At 42.1% G+C, this 22,654-nt stretch overlaps 1 protein-coding gene across 1 annotated transcript in view; it reads left to right on the forward strand.

Annotated features, from left to right (window-relative positions):
- Positions 1-22,654, forward strand: part of LOC126195542 (lipase member M-like) — a 159,683-nt gene that overhangs the window by 13,633 nt on the left and 123,396 nt on the right. Inside the window, exon 2 of the mRNA XM_049934166.1 lies at positions 13,454-13,637. Within this exon, the coding sequence (XP_049790123.1) occupies positions 13,454-13,637 (184 nt within the window). The remainder of the gene's footprint in view (positions 1-13,453; positions 13,638-22,654) is intronic.

The raw sequence follows: 22,654 nt of genomic DNA on the forward strand, positions 1-22,654 counted from the left end.
GTGACTGATCTCACGCTATAATGAGTGCGCTGTGACGTGGATATCTCAGAGTCGGAGCGTGATGTCTAGCATCGATGAGCAACATGTGTAGTGCTACTCAGCACACATACTTGTTGGAGTATAGTAATTAGCCCTGCTGTCTTTAAGAAACGGCGAGATTCATCTCTCAAGCCCGACAACCATATGGAAGAATGTGGTAATGCTACTCTGACATGGGAGGGTCGTCATAACATATAGATATTCTGATATCGTTTTAAGTAGAACTAAGACGTGTATTTTGATAAAATAATACGCATTATCGGATCTTAGGTTTCAGAAGAGTGCGTATGCAACCTCTCTAGTCGTAGTAAACAGATCAGAATATATACACTTCCGTTTGTGAAAGGTGCAACACCAAGAAGGAATTACCCAAATAGCGCCACACTTGGTGGAAGTGGCGACGGGTGTGCAAGCAATACGTAATACATTTTGCAGTGGGATAGGGTACACGTAGGTCGAGAAGAGTCCTCTCGTGTCGGTCAGACAGGCTGGGTGTTTCTCCTAGTGTAGTCGGTGCAGAGCTGTCACACAAGGCGGAAACAATACAGTGAGTTCCAGAATGCCTCTTCGACGTCATAGGGAGCCATACCGGCATGTGAGCGAGTTCGAAAGGGGCAGAAAGATCGGTCTCCGGGAAACAGGGTTGTAATACCGTGACATTTCGCCTCGCACAGAGTATGTTGCAACTACAGTGATGTGTGTGTGTGGAAGCAGTGGACAGATGAAGGTCGTACGCAGTGACGAGTGAGAACTGGACGGCGGAACATGGCCACAGCACGGGATGACCGTAATCTTGTCCGCATGGCCATTACGGACCGTGCAGCGTCATCCACAGTGTTGGCTCGTCGCTGGAGCACTGCAACAGGCGTGAACTTGCCTGAATCGACGGTTCGTCGCCTTCTGCTGCAGGTTGGACTGTTTGCACGTATGCCGTTACGTCGGCTTCCATTGTCCAGAAACCACAATCTCCTCCGACTGCAATGGGCACGTGAACACCGTCACTGGGGTGCTGAGTGGCAACATGTAGTCTTTTCGGATGAGTCCCGCTTCAACGTACCCTGCAGTGATGGCCGCATTGTATTGTATGATAACCGGGAACCTAGAAACGACGGAGAGGCTCTGTCCCCGCCGCAGCCGCAGTGGTCCACAACCCCACGACGACTACCGCAGTCCACTCCACCCCTCCGCCGCCCCACACCGAACGCAGGGTTATTGTGCGGTTCGGCCCCCGGTGGACCCCCCAGAGAACGTCTCACACCAGACGAGTGTAACCTCTATGTTTGCGTGGTAGAGTAATGATGGTGTACGCGTACGTGGAGAACTTGTTGGCGCAGCAATCGCCGGCATAGTGTAACTGAGGCGGAATAAGGGGAACCAGCCCGCATTCGCCGAGGCAGATGGAAAACCGCCTTAAAAACCATTCGCAGACTGGCCGTCACTCCGGACCTCGACACTAATCCGTCGGCGGATTCGTGCTGGGAACCAGCACGCCTTCTCGCCTGGAAAGCAGTGCGTTAGACCGCACGCCTAATCCGGCGGGCTAAGTAATAAATAATACCGTATGACGGTAAAATGCGCAACAGCGGAAGGCTACCGAAGGTCGCAGACAGGCAAGCAGGTTAACTATCTGGTCCACCGTGACGAGTCAGCCGGCTAATAGTCCTGATCTACCGCACAGCGTCCTAGCGAAGAGTAGGTCCGCAGCCAACACCTACATCATCTCAAGAGGCTCACTCTCCTCCAAAGCGCTCAGTTATATTATGTCGAAAGCAGTAACTCTTTCACAACCGATACCACGGGAGAGAACAATCGAAAAAACACGTTAAATGTACGATAAGTAATAACGCAACCGATTCCTCTCCCCCCCCCCCCTCTCTCTCTCTCTCTCTCTCACACACACACACACACACACACACACACACACACACACACACACACACGCTGCAGTAATGCCCTCAAACGGAAACTTTTTGATATATATGTATGTACGGCCAAACTTTCAGGAAACATTCCTCACACACAAAGAAAGAAAATATGTTATGTGAACATGTGTCCGGAAACGCTTACTTTCCATGTTAGATATCATTTTATTACTTCTCTTCAAATCACATTAATCATGGAATGGAAACACACAGCAACAGAACTTACCAGCTTGACTTCAAACACTTTGTTACAGGAAATGTTCAAAATGTCCTCCGTTAGCGACGATACATGCATCCACCCTCCGTCGCATGGAATCCCTGATGCGCTGATGCAGCCCTGGAGAATGGCGTATTGTATCACAGCCGTCCACAATACGAGCACGAAGAGTCTCTACATTTGGTACCGGGGTTGCGTAGACAAGAGCTTTCAAATGCCCCCATAAATGAAAGTCAAGAGGGTTGAGGTCAGGAGAGCGTGGAGGCCATGGAATTGGTCCGCCTCTACCAATCCATCGGTCACCGAATCTGATGTTGAGAAGTATACGAACACTTCGACTGAAATGTGCAGGAGCTCCATCGTGCATGAACCACATGTTGTGTCGTACTTGTAAAGGCACATGTTCTAGCAGCACAGGTAGAGTATCCCGTATTAAATCATGATAATGTGCTCCATTGAGCGTAGGTGGAAGAACATGGGGCCCAATCAAGACATCACCAACAATACCTGCCCATACGTTCACAGAAAATCTGTGTTGATGACGTGATTGCACAATTGCGTGCGGATTCTCGTCAGCCCACACACGTTGATTGTGAAAATTTACAATTTGATCACGTTGGAATGAAGCCTCATCCGTAAAGAGAACATTTGCACTGAAATGAGGATTGACACATTGTTGGATGAACCATTCTTAGAAGTGTAGCCGTGGAGGCCAATCAGCTGCTGATAGTGCCTGCACACGCTGTACGTGGTACGGAAACAACTGGTTCTCCCGTAGCACTCTCCATACAGTGACGTGGTCAACGTTACCTTGTACAGCAGCAATTTCTCTGACGCTGACATTTGGGTTATCGTCAACTGCACGAAGAATTGCCTCGTCTATTGCAGGTGTCCTCGTCGTTCTAGATCTTCCCCAGTCGCGAGTCATAGGCTGGAATGTTCCGTGCTCCCTAAGACGTCGATCAATTGCTTCGAACGTCTTCCTGTCGGGACACCTTCGTTCTGGAAATCTGTCTCGATACAAACGTACCGCGCCACGGCTATTGCCCCGAGTTAATCCATACAACAAATGGGCATCTGCCAACTCCGCATTTGTAAACATTGCACTGACTGCAAAACCACGTTCGTGATGAACACTAACCTGTTGATGCTACGTACTGATGTGTAGAGCAATACTGTAGAGCAATGAGTCGCATGTCAGCACAAGCACCGAAGTCAACATTACCTTCCTTCAATTGGGCCAACTGGCGGTGAATCGAGGAAGTACAGTACATACTGACGAAACTAAAATGAGCTCTAACATGGAAATTAAGCGTTTCCGGACACATGTCCACATAACATGTTTTCTTTATTTGTGTGTGAGGAATGTTTCCTGAAAGTTTGGCCGTACCTTTTTGTAACACCCTGTATATATATATATATATATATATATATATATATATATATATATATATATATATATATATATATATATATACTACTGGCCATTAAAATTGCTACACGAAGAAGAAATGCAGATGATAAACGGGTATTCATTGGACAAATATATTATACTAGAACTGAAATGTGATTACATTTTCACACAATTTTGGTGCATAGATCCTGAGAAATCAGTACCCAGGACAACCACCCCTGACCGTAATAACGGTCTTGATACGCCTGGGCATTGAGTCAAACAGAGCTTGGATGGCGTGCACGATACCACAGTTCGTCAAGAGTAGTGACTGGCGTATTGTGACAAGCCAGTTGCTCAGCCACCATTGACCAGACGTTTTCAGTTGGTGAGAGATCTGTATAATGTGCTGGCCAGGGCAGCAGTCGAACATTTTCTGTATCCAGAAAGGCCCGTACAGGACCTGCAACAAGCGGTCGTGCATTGTCCTGCTGAAATGTAGGGTTTCGCAAGGATCGAATAAAGGGTAGATCCACGGGTCGTAACACATGTGAAATGTAACGTCCACTGTTCAAAGTGCCGTCAGTGCGAACAAGAGGTGACCGAGACGTGTAACCAATGGCATCTCATACCTTCATGCCGGGTGATACGCCAGTATGGCGATGAAGAATACACGCTTCCAATGTGCGTTCACCGCGATGTCGCCAAACACGGATGCGACCATCATGATGCTGTAAACAGAACCTGGATTCATCCGGAAAAATGACGTTTTGCCATTCGTGCACCCAGGTTCGTCGTTGAGTACACCATCAAAGGGCCCCTATCTGTGATGCAGCGTCGAGGGTTACCGCAGCCATGTTCTCCGAGCTGATAGTCCATGCTGCTGCAAACGTCGTCAAACTGTTCGTGCAGATGGTTGTTATCTTGCAAACGTCCCCATCGGTTGACTCAGGGATCGAGACGTGGCTGCACGATCCATTACAGCCATGCGGATAAGATACCTGTCATCTCGACTGCTAGTGATACGAGGCCGTTGGGATCCAGCACGGCGTTCCGTATTACCCTCCTGAACCCACCGATTCCATATTCTGCTAACAGTCATTGAATCTCGACCAACGCGAGCAGAAATGTCGCGATACGATAAACCGCAATGGCGATAGGCTACAATCCGACCTTTATCAAAGTCGGAAACGTGATGGTACGCTTTTCTCCTCCCTACACGAGGCATTGCAACAACGTTTCACCAGGCAACGCCGGACAACTGCAGTTTGTGAATGAGAAATCAGTTGGAAGCTTTCCTCATGTCAGCACGTTGTAGGTGTCGCCACCTTCACCGACCTTGTGTGAATGCTCTGAAAAGCTAATCATTTGTATATCACAGCATCGGTTAAATTTCGCGTCTGCAGCACGTCATCTTCGTGGTGTAGCAATTTTCATAGCCAGTAGTGTATATTTCATTATAAGCGCACTGTATAAGTTAGTCACCCCCTGGGAGTTACCGCGCTAATGCCAAGTCACATCACCTCCAGTTTCATGGTTTCAGTTGGGCGACGAAGAATGTTTCTTCAGGTGTGCCATGTCCAGCCCGAAGCCAGCGATTGATGAATGGATCTCATACAGCAACCAAATTGCGCGGATGTGTCACTTTCCACCCGCTGCACTGCACAGTCCCAGACTTTTTCTATGAGCTTGACACTGGGTGGCTTAGCCAGCTACTCGAGGTTCTATAGGCGGCCTGTGTGTTCGTTAGAGCAGGATCGTACGCTTGCAGCCCTATGAACACGGATTTTGTCGCCTTGGAAAACGGTAATGTCTATAGCACAGTCATCATGAAGATGTTGAAGAAGGGGCAACATTTAATAAGCTTGGTCTTGAAATAAAGGTTTTTATTCTATCCTGAATAAGTGGACCCAGGTCCTTAGTTTGGATTAGATTAGATTCAATTTTCGTTCTGTACACCCGAAAATGAGATGATTCTTGTAGGGGTCGAAAATGTCAGAAAGTATAACATAAAAAACATAGAAAATTTAAGCATAATACTCTCTTCCGTGAGCATTTGTCATAAGATTGTGAAGATATGTCAATACATTACAGTAAACTGGAACTGCTAATTTTTACAGAATTAATACATTATCAGAATGAAGCATATTAACATACTGTTAATATATTTATCATACGCAAAGTACCTAATGCTGTCAAATCCGAAATGTATTGGACGTTTTTACTTACGCTAGTCGTACAATCGCTACAATCTGTAGACTAGAAGGAGTTGCCTACAAAAAATCGTCAAATTCCGTATAAACTGTGCTTCATCAGAAACCAAGTTTTTTGGATCAAGGTAGATGATGATTGTTCTCATTCCTAGTACTGATACTATGTACTGAGCTATTGGCTCGAAGAAGAGATATTTTTTTTTTGCAACAAATTTCATTAAGAAATAAATATAGTGATAAGTGATGATTAGAATACTCAGTTCCTTGAACAGATTTCTACATGATGTTCTTGAATTTGTAACACAAATGAGTCTTATTATACGCTTTTGCAGTTTAAAAACTTGCCCGGTTTGACGAGCTCGCTCAGAATATAATCTCGTATGATGCAATAGAATGCAAGTAAGCAAAGAATGCAAGTTTTTTTTGTATTTGTGTCTCCTATATCGGACATTATTCGCATTGCAAATAGAGACTTGTTTAGGCGCTTCAGTAGTTCTGTACTATGCCCTTCCGAACTGAATTTATCATGGAGTTGTAATCACAGAAATTTAAAACAGTCAACCTCTTCTCCCTCTATGTCTTCATACGTTATACACTTGCTGGAAGGAAATCTCTTACAGGATCTGAACTGCATATAGTGGGTCATTTCAAAGTTTAATGACGGTGGATTAGTTTTAAACAATTTATAAATGTCAGTGAATATCTGATTAGCAGCCATTTATAAGTCTGTACCCGACTCTCTATTTATTGCAGTGTTTGTATAACCCGAAAGCAAAACAAACTTAGCATCTGGCAATGTAAGAGACGAGGGGTTGTCAATGTACACAAGAACGAGCAACAGATTCAAGATGGAATCTTGAAGAACACCACATGTAATTAATTCCCAATCAGACGAAGACTTCAGGGTAAGGAAAATACCGCCATGAATCACGGAAGCACCTCTGGACTGAAATACACGCTTCACACCTTCGGACAACGCTACACGTGTCCAGTCAGCTGTTGTCCAGTTACCGGACTGCTTAGCCCATTGAAGACGTGAAGTTTTGTGTACCGTTTTGAGCAGAGGCCTTCTGAGAGATGTCCGACTAAAATATGCATTGCAAGCAGTTCGCTCGGTAACTACAGTAGTTGAGATGGACCTTCGTTTACTGACTACAGGGACTGCTATCGGGTTTGAAGCCGATGTAATTGACAAGACATGACACTCTTCTCCAGTTCTTATCGGATGGGATCATTTTATGACCAATGTTATTGCGTCGTGTTACGTGGCTGGGAGTTGTAAACCATTCCTTGTAGATGGGAGTTGTACACCATTCCTTGTAGACACCTCGTACATTTCTACATCTGCATCTACATCTACGTGATTACTCTGCTATTCACAATTAAGTGCCTGGCAGAGGGTTCAGTGAACCACCTTCGAGCTGTCTCTACCGTTCCACTCTCGAACGGCGAACGGGAAAAACGACCACTTAAATTTTTCTGTGCGAGCCCTGATTTCTCATATTTTATCGTGATGATCATTTCTCCCCAAGTAGGTGGGTGCCAACAGAATGTTTTCGCAATCGGAGGAGAAAACTGGTGATTGAAATTTTGTGAGAAGATCCCGTCGCAACGAAAACAGCCTTTGTTTTAATGATTGCCACTCCAATTCACGTATCATGTCTATGGCACTATCTCCCCTCGCGATAATACAAAACGAGCTGTCCTTCTTTGTACTTTTTCGATGTCATCCGTCAGTAATCCCTAAGTATTTAGTTGAATTTACAGCCTTCACATTTGTGTGACTTATAGCGTAATCGAAATTTAGCGGGTAACTTCACACTTTTTTTTATTCTGGGTCAGTTGCCAGGTATCTTACTTAAATCATTTTGCAATTCGTTCTGGTCATCTGATGACTTTACAAGACGGTAAATGACAGCATCATCTGCAAATAATCTAAGAGGGCTAATGAGATTGTCTCCCATGTCGTTAATACAGATCAGGAACAATAGAGGGCCTATAACAGTTCCTTGGGGAACGCAGGATATTACTTTTGTTTTACTCGAAGACTTTCCGTCAAATACTACGAACTGTGATCTTTCTGACAGGGAATCACGAATCCAGCCGCACAACTGAGGCAATACTCCAAAGGTACGCAGTATGGTTAGAAGAAGCTTTTGAGGAACGGTGTCGAAAGCCTTCTGGAAATATAAATATATGGAATCAATTTGACATCCCCTGTCGATAGCACTCATTACTTCATGAGTATAAGGAGCTAGGTGTGTTTCACAAGAACGATGTTTCCTGAATCTGTGCTGACTATGTGACAATAAATCGTTTTCTTCGAGGTAATTCATAATGTTTGAATACAGTTAATTTTCCAAAGCCCTTCTGAAAATCGAAGTTAGTGATATGGACCTGTAATTCAGCGGATTATTCCTATCTCCCTTTTTGGGCTGTTCTAACCAAAACAAACAAAAGCGTGTACGATACGAGGGTCGATACAAGGGTCGATAGCAACGGCTATTTCGCACTGATTTCAACAAATCGGGGAAATCCATTTACGGTGTGACCATGGGAAAGCTCCTTTCCAGCGTTCTGTCAAATTTCCACATTGATCCATTTTGTTGTACTGATTCTATACAAATGTCTAGAACATACACACCACGTCACTGTTGTAACTTATGCAACATGACAGCCTTGTATCAATTCTATGGACAGCCAAATGAAAACCGAACATGCGCCACAACAGGACTATGGAATGGTTCCACTCAAAAGTAATGACCACAAGTGTTAAGACATTTATCTCACTGGGGATGGAACGATTATTTACTGTTTCGCCGAAAGCGGTCAGCCGCTGACGGACCCTCAACCGCCCTCATCTTTGCGCTTCCTCGCCCGACTGAGATAGAGGTCCACACACGTCTTTCTTCAGGTCGCCAGAGATGTCAAACACACCCGATGAAAGACTAGGGCCGTGTGGAGGATGTTGCAGTACTTCCCAATCCAATCGCCGAAGGGCAGCCTTAATCCGATTGGCAGTTTGGTTGCGGGCGTTACCATGCAACTGGGTGATTCCGTCCGTTTCTCTAATACGTCTTCATAGCACTGCGCACTGATTGTGGTTCTACGCTCGAGGAACTCGACCGGAAGAGGAATGATCCTGTTGCAGGGTATCGCCCACCTGCAGACTGCCCATCAGATGAAGGCTACGCTTCAGCGATTTGTTAGGGAAACACTACAACATCCTCCAAACAGCCTGCATTACACTCGTGGACGTCGGTTTCCGTGAACGACGAAGTGCAAGAGAGGGCGCAGTTGAGGATTCGCCAGGTGCCGACCGCGTTCTGCGAGACAGAAATTGATCGTCTCGTCTCCTAGTGGGAGAAATGTCTTAACGAGTGTGGTGATTACTTTTGAATGGAACCATTCTATGGACCCTTGTGGGGGGGGGGGGGGGGGGTTAGTTTTCATTCGACTGCCCCTATGCACCATCTGAAGCACTTCAAACCGAGCAGAGTCCTCTGTTAAGTGCACCACTAATGTTTCTATGGTGAGATCAAATACGCCCCAAGATGCACTGAGCCATCGCTATTACTTCTAATTGTTGTCCTGTTAGGCATATCACGTTGGTTTTTTGTTGTTATAAGGAACCGATGTTTCATATTGAACATGTTTCTTATATTTTGGTGATAAAGTACTTGAGTTTATCTACTTGTACTGTCCGAGTTGCAGATTTTTTTGTTTTTCCGCCAACTGTCTCTACAGTTATGGAACATATCCGTTTTCCGAAAACACACTGAAACCAGCCAGCTGAAAACATTGGAAAATATAGGGGTAGGACATCAAATGTTTTTCAAAATGAATGGTTCAAGAAATCTCTTACCTAAAGCTTCCAGATACAGTCATGCCATTCGTAGAGTGACCGAGTGAGGCAAGGAGCATCTGTCACACCTAGATATCACTATCTAATCCTTAAGTCTCTCCTGATGTGTGAAAGAACACTTCATTCAGAACATGCCACGACGATGCAAGAGTGTCACAATCTTCGCATTAGTGTGGGGAGTATTACCTGTGATGGACCTGATGTCATCCTCATACCCAAAATTGAGGTTATGGGAAAAATTGAAAAATTGTTACGTCGCCCCAGTCCCCAGTAAGCACTGAATGATTTTCTGTAGCAACGTCTTTCCCTAAGGAATCTAAATCGCAGTTGACATCGCTCAGACGAGCATTTGGGTCCAAATACCAATTACTTGGCATTCACTGGACAGAGAACTCCGTACTAGTTTCGAGATTTTCCTTGTAATGTAACTGATCAGTAGCCCATTTCCGTTATGTTTTGTACATGACAATACACACGAAGAATAGGAGTACACGATACATAGAAATAGCCAGAATAACTGATACACTAATACAACGAGATCACATGATAAACAATTTTTTTCTGAAATCACATAAATTTGAGTAAAAAATGATAAATTATTATTCTGTTTACATTAGAATAAAAAAATATGTTCAAACGATGAATTTAACATAAATATTGATTTATTTATTTTCCACAGGGAATAACAATTTTTCATATTTTCGATTACACTCAAAATTACAATTAAATTTGAAATTATTATCATTATTGGTATTCTTATAATTTATTGCCACGCGGGGTAGCCACGTGGTCTTAGGCGTCTAGTCACGGTTCGCGCAGCTCCACCCGTCGGAGGTTCGAATCCTCCCTCGGGCATGGGTGTGTGTGTTGTCCATAATGTAGGTTAGTTTAAATTAGATTAAGTAGCGTGTAAGCTTAGGAACCGACGATCTCAGCAGTTTGGTCCCATAAGATTTTACCACAAATTTCCAATTTACAATCATTTATTCTGCGTGAGAAATCGAAAGCATTAGTAAAAGTAATTATTAAGTATGTGTACATTCGTCTGTATGTAAGAAAATTGATACTCCTTAGGGGGCGGCCGTTGTGGCCAAGCGGTTCTAGAAGTTTCAGTCTGGAACCGCACGACCGCTACGGTCGCAGGTTCGAATCCTGCCTCGGGCATGAATGTGTGTGATGTCCTTAGGTTAGTTAGGTTTAAGTAGTTCTAAGTTCTAGGGGACTGATGACCTCAGATGTTAAGTCCCATAGTGCCATTTGAACCATTTTGAACTCCTTAGGATCACTGTGATGCGAGTTTTTGTATCTCAGGTCCTCTTCGAGTAACATATTTTGGTGTGTGATAATGGTGGTCTGGAGTCTGTTCTGTTCTGTTGTATTGTAATTTGAAATTGCCATACGTACTTGACGGGAGAGTGATGTTGTTGTTTAAGCATACTGCCGTGTTGAACGTCTGTAATGTCATCATTGTGGAAATATAAAAATATCGAATGCGAAACGAAGGAAAAAATCAAAGGATGAATATAATTTAACCAATCAACGCTCTTACCTGACAATGGAAGCAAGAACCTGTATCATATATCACAGAAGCAAATTATTCTTGCTACAGCTCTTGTATTTTCAGCGAGTCAGATTTTCTTCTAGCAGCCACGAGAAACAGATGAGTAATACAATTTATTGTTCACGATCTTCCTTCTTATTTATTAGCTGCATTATACTAGCGTTGCCATTGCTAAAAATGTGAACATGATTTGACGTTTTTCAAATTCGTAATTTTTAATGGTTACATTGCAATAATAAAGTTCCTGACATGTCACCTCGTTCCTGAACCGCTGGTGGGGTCCGCACACTTTTGTTACCTTATTTCTGTCAACTGCACTGTTTAATTGCTCTAATCCTTGATGAAGTCTGACGTGGATGCAATGAGGACGAAGCTATACAGAACTTCTTGTAGTATTTGAATCAATGTTTGATTGAGATATATTTTCTTTCATTACAAGAACAGATCAATAACGATTGGATCATACTGTTTAAATAAAATAGTGTTAAGACACAAAAAAATCGCAGTGTCAGGAATATAGTTCATGACAAAGTTGTAGGACAAAAAAACGTTCGTGACCAATAAGGTGGGGCCAGTGTCAGCTTACTGTCATAGTTACTGGTTCCTGTAGTGAACAATTCAAATACCCTAGCAACAAGAGGTCAAGTACTAAACAAGTGGACTCTCGATTCTGTCCACTAATCGTTACAAGCAGCTTTTAAAACAACATATTTTCGATTCTAAGGCCAATTGGGAACGTTCTATCTGCTGTCTTACCTTATTCGGAAATGAATGAGCAGTTTCAAACCTTGCCAATACCTGCTTGACCATTCAATAAAATATATGGTCCTCGCACAGCATTTATTTAGATATCAACTTTTTTTCGCCATTCCAAAGTTAGACAACTTGCATGCTCTCTGTTATTAAATAAAAACATACGAATATTTGCACTGTTTAGCGACAGATAACACAACAGACAAGTCAAATAGCGCTAAGTCACAAGAATATAGCTTTAAGACTAAGCAATGCCGAAAAAATAATTCACATGTGGAGAGACAATATTAAAAGCTGCTTTAATTGTGAACCTCACTCGGGTGAACCAGGATTACCTCGTAAGCAAATATACATGTGTAACCCTTTAATCATCCTGGTCTCTAACGTTTCGTGGTTGCCACCGAAGTTTGTGGGTTACAGTCTTCAGATGATAGACTAAACCCTTTCATGTTTTCATTTTGAAATATCAACGTCACCGAGGGTAGTGTCGCTGACAGTAGATACTCCCTGATCTAATACCAAAGTAGTGCTGCTCTCCTTGTATTGTTGTTGTGGTCTTCAGTCCAGAGACTGTTTTGATGCAGCTCTCCATGCCACTCTATCCTGTGCAAGCTTCTTCATCTCCCAGTACCTACTGCAACCTACATCCTTCTGAATCTGCTTAGTGTATTCATCTCTTGGTCTCCCTCTACGATTTTTACCCTCCACGCTGCCCTCCAATACTAAATCGGTGATCTCTTGATGCCTCAGAACATGTCCTACCAATCGGTCCCTTCTTCTAGTCAAGTTGTGACACAAACTCCTCTTCTCCCCAATTCTATTCAATACCTCCTCAATAGTTATGTGATCTACCCATCTAATCTTCAGCATTCTTCTGTAGCACCACTTTTCGAAAGCATCTATTCTCGTCTTGTCCAAAGTATTTATCGTCCATGTTTCACTTCCACACACGGCTACACTCCATACAAATACTTTCAGAAACGACTTCGTGACCCTCAATTCTATACTCGATATTAACAAATTTCTATTCTTCAGAAACGCTTTCCTTGCCATTGCCAGTCTACATTTTATATCCTCTCTACTTCAACCATCATCAGTTATTTTCCTCTCCAAATAGCAAACCTCCTTTACTACTTTAAGTGTTTCATTTCCTAATTTAATTCCCTCAGCATCACCCGACTTTATTCGACTACATTCCATTATCCTCGTTTTGCTTTTGTTGATGTTCATCTTGTATCCTCCTTTCAAGACACTGTCCATTCTGTTCAACTGCTCTTCCAAGTCCTTTGCTGTCTCTGACAATTACAATGTCATTGGCGAACGTCAAAGTTTTTATTTCTTCTCCATGGATTTTGATACCTACTCCGAGTTTTTGTTTTGTTTCCTTTACTGCTTGCTCAATATACAGATTGAATAACATCGGGGATAGGCTACAACCTTGTCTCACTCCTTGTATTAAGACGCTTAAAACAGAATGCTCGTGTGTGCAGGATGACATATGCCGGAGCAACGGCTACCGCTGTGAAGTCCACCCGGTCACGACGGAAGACGGCTACGAGCTGACCATGCACCGTATACTGCCGGCAGCGCCTTTCAGAGCTGCCATCTTGGTGATGTCCGGACTCATTGGATGCTCCGACAACTTCTTCGCATTCGGCAAGAACAATTCACTGCGTGAGTACAGTTATTGTTTTTTTTTTTAAGTTAGACGTATTTCAAAGCTTCGTACAGTCTATCACCGTTTTAAACTTTGCGTCTCTAAACACCTGCTACACCAGACGATCTTTATAATCTATTCCAATTAATCTAATACTTATCTGATGTTCTCTACTGACGTGTAAAAATGTTGTTTGGAAACGACTGACTCTGTAATCCTGGGCTTAAAAATTAGCAGAAATTTCACGTGAGCACTTGCTCCGAGCAGCGCAATTGCGACGTAGGGGAGTGTGGAAAATGCGTGCGCACCACGTGGACATGAGTTATTTTGCTGTCTTGGAGGCAGAATTCCTTAACATCATCTACTTCGTGATCATCAATCCTCATGTTAATTTTCTCGCTGTTCTCATTTATGTTACTTCTCAGTACTTTTGTCTTCCTTCGACTTACTCTTAGTCCATATTCTGTATTGATCAGAGGTTCATTCCGTTTAACACATCCGTAACTCTTCACTTTCCCTGAGGATAGCAATGTCATCGGCGAATCTTATCATTGATATCCTTTCACTGTGAATTTTAAGCCCGCTCTTGAACCTTTCTTTCATTTCCCTCATTGCTTCTTCGACGCATAGATTGAACAGTAGGGGCGAAAGACTACGTCCCCGTCTTATACCCTTCTTAATCCGAACACTCCATTCTTCGACTTCCACTCTTATTGTTCCATCTTTATCCTGGTACATATTGTATATTACCCGTCTTTCCCTATAGATTATCCCTATTTTTTCAGAATTTCTAGATCTTGCAGCAAACTACATTGTCGAACGCTTTGTCTAGGTGGACAAATCCTGTCATCGTGTCTCGTTTATTTCTCTAGTCTTGCTTCCATTATCAACCACGTCAGGATTGTAGTGCCTTTACCTTCCCTAAAGCCAAACTGATCGTCAACTAACGTATCCTAAATTTTCTTATCCATTCTTCTGCATATTATTCTTGTTAGAAAATTGGATACACAAGCTGTTAAACTGATTTTGCGTTAATTCTCCTACTTTTGGCTCTTGCAATCTTGGGAATTGTGTCCATGGTGTTCTTCCGAAAGTCAGATGGCCTATCGTCACACTCATACATTCTACATACCAGAATACCATACAGTTGCCACTACCCAAATTAATTTTAGAAATTCTGATGGAATGTTATCTACTTAGTTACTTCTTACAATGCTCTTTTAAATTCTGATTCTAACGCTGGATCGCCTGTCTCTTCTACATCGACCTCTGTTTCTTCGTTTATCACTTCTTCAGGCAAGTCTTGCCCCTTATAGAGGCCTTCAATGTACTCTTTCCCCTATCCACTCTCTCCTCTACATTTAACAACGGAATTACCACTGCAATCTTAATGTTAACGTTCTTGCTTTTATTTCCACTGAAGGTTGTTTTGACTGTTCTACATGATGCGTCCAAGATGCTGGTCCAAGATACATGTCTGAAACAAAGCTTCTATCTTGGCCTCTAAGATCACCTGTCCTCATATCTTCGGATTTTTCTGCACAGGGTCATCTCAGAAGTGAAACGTACAGCACTCCCGCTGATACGGCTGTAGCAATGGATTAGCGAATTTACCGGGATGTCAAGATTTACGAGATGATCCTAATGTGTCTTAAAGATTTCGTAACTCGGTGCATAGATGGGTGGATTATTGCTACAAAATGTGAGGATGACACCTAGAATACATCTTTTGACAGGCAGGAGTTACAGTAATTTGTGTCAAATGACACGCTGAAGTAGTATTGTATCTCCAGTTAAGATAGCCATTGGGTGAAATTTGCGCCCAGTTACATGCAGACTTCATTGAAAAGTTTACTTTTCCAATACACAGTGTCGGTGTGTAGCCCCATATTTCCAATGATCTCGGGGATGGGTCGTTTACTTAAACATTTTTGCTTCTACGAATATTATCATATACTCTCACCTGTCTCAGCTTTCTCTACTAAATATTTTCTATCTATGTACAAATTTTGCACTTCGGTGCCCTTGGTCCACACCTCAGCTTGGCACCCCAAACGGCCGCCTGTGTTGTTTGGGCCTTAAATCTGCCATGTTTACCAGTCAGTTTCTTATGCCTTAAGAAATTCGGTCAAACGTATCTATAGTCATAAGTTTGTTGCGTGGCCATCAACCACAACAAGCATAGAAATACTTGTTTTGTAAATAAAACCACAGGACGCCGTGACCGAGCGGTTCTAGGTGCTTCAGTCCGGAACCGCGTTGCTGCTACACTCGCAGGTTCGAATGCTGCCTCGGGCATAGATGTGTGTGATGTCCTTAGGTTAGTTAGGTTTAAATAGTTCTAAGCCTAGGGGACTGATGACCTCAGATGTTAAGCCTCACAGTGCTTGGAGCCATTTTTGAAATAAAACCGCCTTTTCCTATTGCCACAGCTGCAGCAGGGAAAGGCGGTTTTATTTCCAAAACAAGTATCTATAGTCATATGGTGGTAGTTCTTGAATTTATCTGGGTAATTTCGTAAAGGTTGTGATGTTTCAAAAAACTCCATGCAGATCTGTCTTCGTTAAAACTGTACATCCATAACGTTTTTCTAAGTATCTTACTAAGGAGAACGCTTTTCTACAGCAGAAGCCGACACAAAAACGAACACGGGACACATAATCGCTCTGCGTTGGATTGGGAAAAATACTAACCCAATGTAGGCACTCATGAAGGTTGACGTATGACGATATTAGATCACATAATTGCTTTACATCGGATCGAATCGGGGGGAATACCAGAGTAATTTAGATGTAGCATCACACTTGCCTAAATTCTGTGGCGTATAACCCTTTTGTTTGCCAAGTCTGCTTCGAAGCATTGTTGGCTTCAGCGATTATGTGTAAGTGCATTATTCCACTGCATATCCTCACAGAAACTGAAACTTTTCATACAAATTTAATTGAGAAATAAATTTCAATCAGCCATTGCAATAAATTTCAGTACAACGACCATCCTTTACAATTGATATCTATATATAATTTAAAATTTCCTTCAAAAATTAATTTTAACACTGTTCGCAGTTTCTTTCCTATTTACTCCTAAACAGCACTGCACTCAGTTATATAAGAAGCATGACTATTAGAAATAGTTGTAGCAGTCATGTAATGATACGTTGTATTCTCAGATCCATCCAACGACTTTGTTGCAGTGAGCACCCTTTCACGGTCACCATGTTTAGCGTGTTTTCTTCGAAGACTAATAGCGAATTTTCTCCTTCTGTTATTTAGTGAGCGTCACTGATCCCATATTTACTCGTAATGTTAAAGAGGGTTCCTGCACTATTAAATTACTAAAAGCTTGAACACTATTTACTAACAGAAATCATCTCTCCGTCGTACAAACACTTCAAAATGCACACTTTTGCTAGTATTATGGGGCGAAAACTAACTCTATAAACGCGAAACAGTCTTTTCACCTAACTCACTCGTGACACACAACGAAATCTGGGCGTATGTCTCCTTTGTTTGCCGAGCCTGCTACGAAGCGTCGTTGGAGTTGTTGGCGTGTAAGGCTACTGCACCTTTACATACTTTTACACTGTAAACAAAATGACCTTCTGTCATCCAGTAAAATGCCGGAATAAATAAATAAAGAGACATCGTCGGATATTCAGCTAGTAAATAAATAAATAAATAATCATCTTTGCCGTTGAAGACAACGTTTGTCGCAGTATGAGGCTATCTGCTAACAAAGTATTTGTTTGCGTACAGGGAGGTGACTTGGTGACTTTGTTACAAATTTGTTACGAAACGCAGAGAAGTGCATCTGCTAATTTCTCAAATTCGTAATAATGATATGTGCCATCTCAATTACAACAGGTTCCCAAAGTTTTACAAAAGTCACAGGCAGAGACAGATATAATTCGTACTGCCATTATAAAGTTCATCTAGTCTCTGGTCCAAATGTAAATCGGGCTGCTGCGAACATGAATATGTGTAAAACCATCGGACATTGCCGTTTTCATGATCACACTACGTACGAGAGTGTGTTTAGCGAAAACATAAACTTTTCGAGTGAAACTTTATACACACAAGATGTCAGTCCAAACTAAAAGTGAATTAAATGCAATTCATATTTCTGTGACAAATGCACGATGGCTCCCTTGTATTTAAAATAATCTTACGATTTTACGTTGTGTTTCGTAATATTATGTAACATTAGTATTGACAAATAGTTATTACCACGAATGAAAGTTTTTTCTGCATTAATTGGAGAAGTAATCATTTGCAAATAAATAGTGAAGAATAATAATAAATTTTGGTCCCAATAAAGCATATTTTCAAACAGACTGCATTATTGTGCCTTACGTAACACAGCACAGTCTCCTTGAATTGCTGCTAGTATTGCACGTTGTTGATGGCAGTAATTATAATTATTAACATTACGTTCCAAATTAATGTCTTTTGTATTCATGTTGCATGTGTTTCCTACGTCAAAGCTCGCGCGAGTGCACTTTGTTTAGCTGTTACACTTTCTTGCCCAGTATTTGTGTAATTTCAAAGTCATTATTTTCATTTGCCAAATTTAACTTTTGCTCTTTTTGAAACTGGTGAACATATTTGTTCTGAAATCTAAATTCATTTAGACAATTTTGATGTTCACGACGGCCGCAGTGGCCGAACGGTTCTAGGCGCTACAGTCCGGAACCGTGCGACTGCTACGGTCGCAGGTTCGAATCCTGCCTCGGGCATGGATGTGTGTGATGACCTTAGGTTAGTTAGGTTTAAGTAGTTCTAGGTTTTAAGGGACTGATGACCACAGATGTTAAGTCCCATAGTGCTCAGAGCCATTTGAACCATTTTGAACCATTATGATATAAAAATTACAACTATCTACAGTGAAACTTTAATTTATTATCTTTTTCTTTATATTTCAATTTATCAGTTTATAACTAAATATATTCTTCCAGTAAGCATTGCTCTTCGAATTCGATGCCCTGTTTCCGTTAATTACGGAACATTAGGTACACGAGTCACAAAAATCTTTCTATACACCGGAGAATACAGATACGTTATACGCGTTTCTGATGTATACACCTCTGAGTGTCCGTATTCGCATATGGTCTCGTCCTGGAGATCCCCTCTAGCCCATTTCTCGTCCAGAATATCTTTCTAGCGATATCTACAACAGAGAAACATATCGTTTGCTACTTGCACGATCTTTATTTCCAGTACTTGATTATTTTGGAGTGATTTTTACTAGCGTTTTACGTCTTCAACAGCGTGACAGCGCAGTAGGGGCCTTTGTAGCTCACAAATCAATTGATTAAGTGTGCCATCTGCTGTGGCTCTCCTTGCGGGGCATTCTAATCTTATGTGGATCCTGTCTTCTTCGTCTCCAAGTGCACGCAGAGGGTCACCAACCAGTCCCAGCAGGTGTAGATATTTTATGAACCAATCATAATTAAGTTATTTACGTGTTAATGCTATGGATGTATGGGATTCTCTCGACACCGTTTGCGTGACACAAAAATGAGTTGTAATGTTCGCACTATTTATTTATTTATAATCGAGATGTCCTTTTGGTTATGTTTTTTAACCTGAGGTCATACAATCATTCATAACTACTTCAGATTTCTTGTCAAGTCACCATCAAATGATCTGTGTAAAAACTCTTACAAGAGGGGGAAATGAAAGTCAACTACAAATCAGACTGACTTTTATATACAGTTGCACAATTTGAATACATTATACAGTAAATCGTCAAAGTACCACCTAACAGGCCAGGAGAACCACTCATCATGTAAACGTATCTGTGTTCTGACTGTTGGAAATGAAGGCTACATAAAAAAAAAGAAAAACAAAAAATCCGCAGATATAACATTAAAATATTCACAATATAAAACGGATAGGAAGATATGCATTTCTGAAGGTGAAACCTTCGGTACCCACTATTAGAGCGCAGATATGTTTAGATTGTGAGCACATCTTCCGGCCTAATCAGCTGTCCTGTCCTCGGCCTACCCCTGCTGGGTAGACATCCCATTTATTATCTCTGTGTTTCGGGTTGCCTAACACCCAGGTAAGACCGTGAGTTGCACAAGCGTCGGCGACACTTCACAGTGGTCTCCTACAAAGAAAGGGCTCCTTTGTCACAGCCACCACGGACGCCATTCAGAGGTTTCGATGACTTCATGCTGCCAGGAGACCCGCGGGTGAGGAAATCGTTATCACCGACATCTGCAGCCAATCGCTCACATCTGATGCAGCAATCCATGCAGTGTTATAACCTGCAGGCTGATTCTACTGCGGACTGAGTTGGTGTCATAGCCACGATGTTACCAACAAGTGTGCCGTAGACTTTTGGGATACACCATACTGTGAGATGCCATAGTAGTAAACAGACTTGTTACTGGAAACAACATCGCCATAGAGCTACATCGAAAAAACGGACTTAGTTTCTAGAGGATATTTACTGCTGGAACTGATATGCTGTGTAGCAGTTCTAGAAGGCTACAGTGGCGCAGTCATTAATAGTGACACAGGTCATCGGTAGTAGAGAGCACATCGCAGCACTATGTAACTTATTCAAGTGGGTGCAGTTATGTATAGAAAGTGCTTTGATTTTGTAATCTAGCTCTCTAGCATTTCAATATTGTCCTTTGTCTCATTTTTTAAGCACATTATCTGACGGTGAATTACAACGAAATCGAAACTGATTATGGTAATATTTGTGTGACGTCAGGATTAAAAATACAAATTAAAGAAACATTGTTTTCAATATGTTCACTATATATCTGTATAGTGTTTCCCTACGTTATTAGTTCTTTTCCTCCATTGCTCATCCCATCTCACACGAAACGTGTGCAGTGCTTTTGGGTGACATAGTGTCCATGAAGTTCGACTTTGGTTAGCCAGTTTGGTCTGTCAGTTCGTCGGCGCAAATGCCACTACGCCATTTGGCTCAGTTTAGTACGATTTCCTTATGCTCATTTTTCATAGTGACTACCTGGAAAACTTCATAGACGACAGAGTTCGTATCTAGTTGTGCAACATAATTTCCCCTTGCCAAGTCTGCAGCCTGGGAGTCGTTTAAGATAGTAATTTTACTGTCACTAGAGTTTGCAGCGTACGTAAACTCATCTAAAATAGCTAGTAGCTCCACCGTCAAAGCACACACACACACACACACACACACACACACACACACACACACACACACACATACACACACAGATAATTTACAATAATAAATTGCAGCAATTACAGCTTGTGCAGTCTGAACTATTACTGCGGATCTGGTGCTGTTAGCATCCATGGCTCAGTCGTAGTACAATACTTTGGTATCCGTCCTGTAAACTCAAAGCAGTTCTTAGAAAGGAAGTATGTCCAGCTGTATTATCTATGATTAGATTAGATAAGAGTAGTTCTACTTTTCGTTCCAATAGATACATAGTGAGGAGATCCTCCAGGATGTAGAACATATAAGAAAACATGCACTGAAGAGATCATTGCCCGTCTCGCCCTAGTTATACATATGTGGTGTCTGTTCTTTCGTAAATGTCCGAAAAAGAGACACCACGTATACAAAAAAGCAAATATACTAACGTACCTTCCACAGATCCCAAGCGAAATGGTCCTCATATATGTGGAATAAGTAGAAAAGAAATATTAAACATACTTTTATTTGAAAGATAATAAATAACTTGTCACAAACCAAGTAAATGTTAAATAAACTGATAATTGTTAGGCTTTTGTTGCCATCCATCAAAAAGTAAAAAAATAATTTTACGGTACCTATTTACGATTCCATTACTTCACTGAATTTGTACAGAAGTCGCATTTGTTGAAATAATCAGCAACCAGTTGTACAAAAGAAATTTTACGACACCTAGTGCTCTTCTTCAGAAGATTTTAATCGTCATATTATTAGCGATCGTCAAAAATAAACAAGTGTATGCAGCATATTACTGTAGTTATGTGCATCAAAATGCCTGCACAAATATGGTATAAGGAAACAGAGCAACAAGTACAGACATAATGCCGGGACTGGAGCTAATCAGCTAATGATATTTCTACAGATATTATGATAAACACAGTAGTATACTGCATACTCCTACTAATTTTTGACGCTCGCTAACAATACGATAGTTAAAATCTTTCGAAGGGCCCTATGTCCCTGAAACAGGTAAAGGACAAAATTTCTTTTTTGCAATTGGTTGCTGATTATTTTAACAAATAGAAATACAGTTACTGAAAAGTGATAAAATACTAAATGGATTATTTGATATCAATAGTAACATAAGCATATCAATTGATTCTACTATGAAATTAATCAGTGGTTAAATTTTTATGGCTGCTTGAAAGTTATTGAAAATGTGTGTTCCTGAATAACAGGCATCTTTCTGGACCAAGGTAGGTGACTTTAAATCTTTGAAAAGATTATTCTTAATTCTAGTACTGATTGCATAAACTGAGCTGTTGGTTTGAAAAATAGTTATATACACTCCTGGAAATGGAAAAAAGAACACATTGACCCCGGTGTGTCAGACCCACCATACTTGCTCCGGACACTGCGAGAGGGCTGTACAAGCAATGATCACACGCACGGCACAGCGGACACACCAGGAACCGCGGTGTTGGCCGTCGAATGGCGCTAGCTGCGCAGCATTTGTGCACCGCCGCCGTCAGTGTCAGCCAGTTTGCCGTGGCATACGGAGCTCCATCGCAGTCTTTAACACTGGTAGCATGCCGCGACAGCGTGGACGTGAACCGTATGTGCAGTTGACGGATTTTGAGCGAGGGCGTATAGTGGGCATGCGGGAGGCCGGGTGGACGTACCGCCGAATTGCTCAACACGTGGGGCGTGAGGTCTCCACAGTACATCGATGTTGTCGCCAGTGGTCGGCGGAAGGTGCACGTGCCCGTCGACCTGGGACCGGACCGCAGCGACGTACGGATGCACACCAAGACCGTAGGATCCTACGCAGTGCCGTAGGGGACCGCACCGCCACTTCCCAGCAAATTAGGGACACTGTTGCTCCTGGGGTATC

Source organism: Schistocerca nitens, chromosome 7 (genome assembly GCF_023898315.1).
Source record: "Schistocerca nitens isolate TAMUIC-IGC-003100 chromosome 7, iqSchNite1.1, whole genome shotgun sequence".
In the NCBI taxonomy this organism is placed as follows: Eukaryota; Metazoa; Arthropoda; class Insecta; order Orthoptera; family Acrididae; genus Schistocerca; species Schistocerca nitens.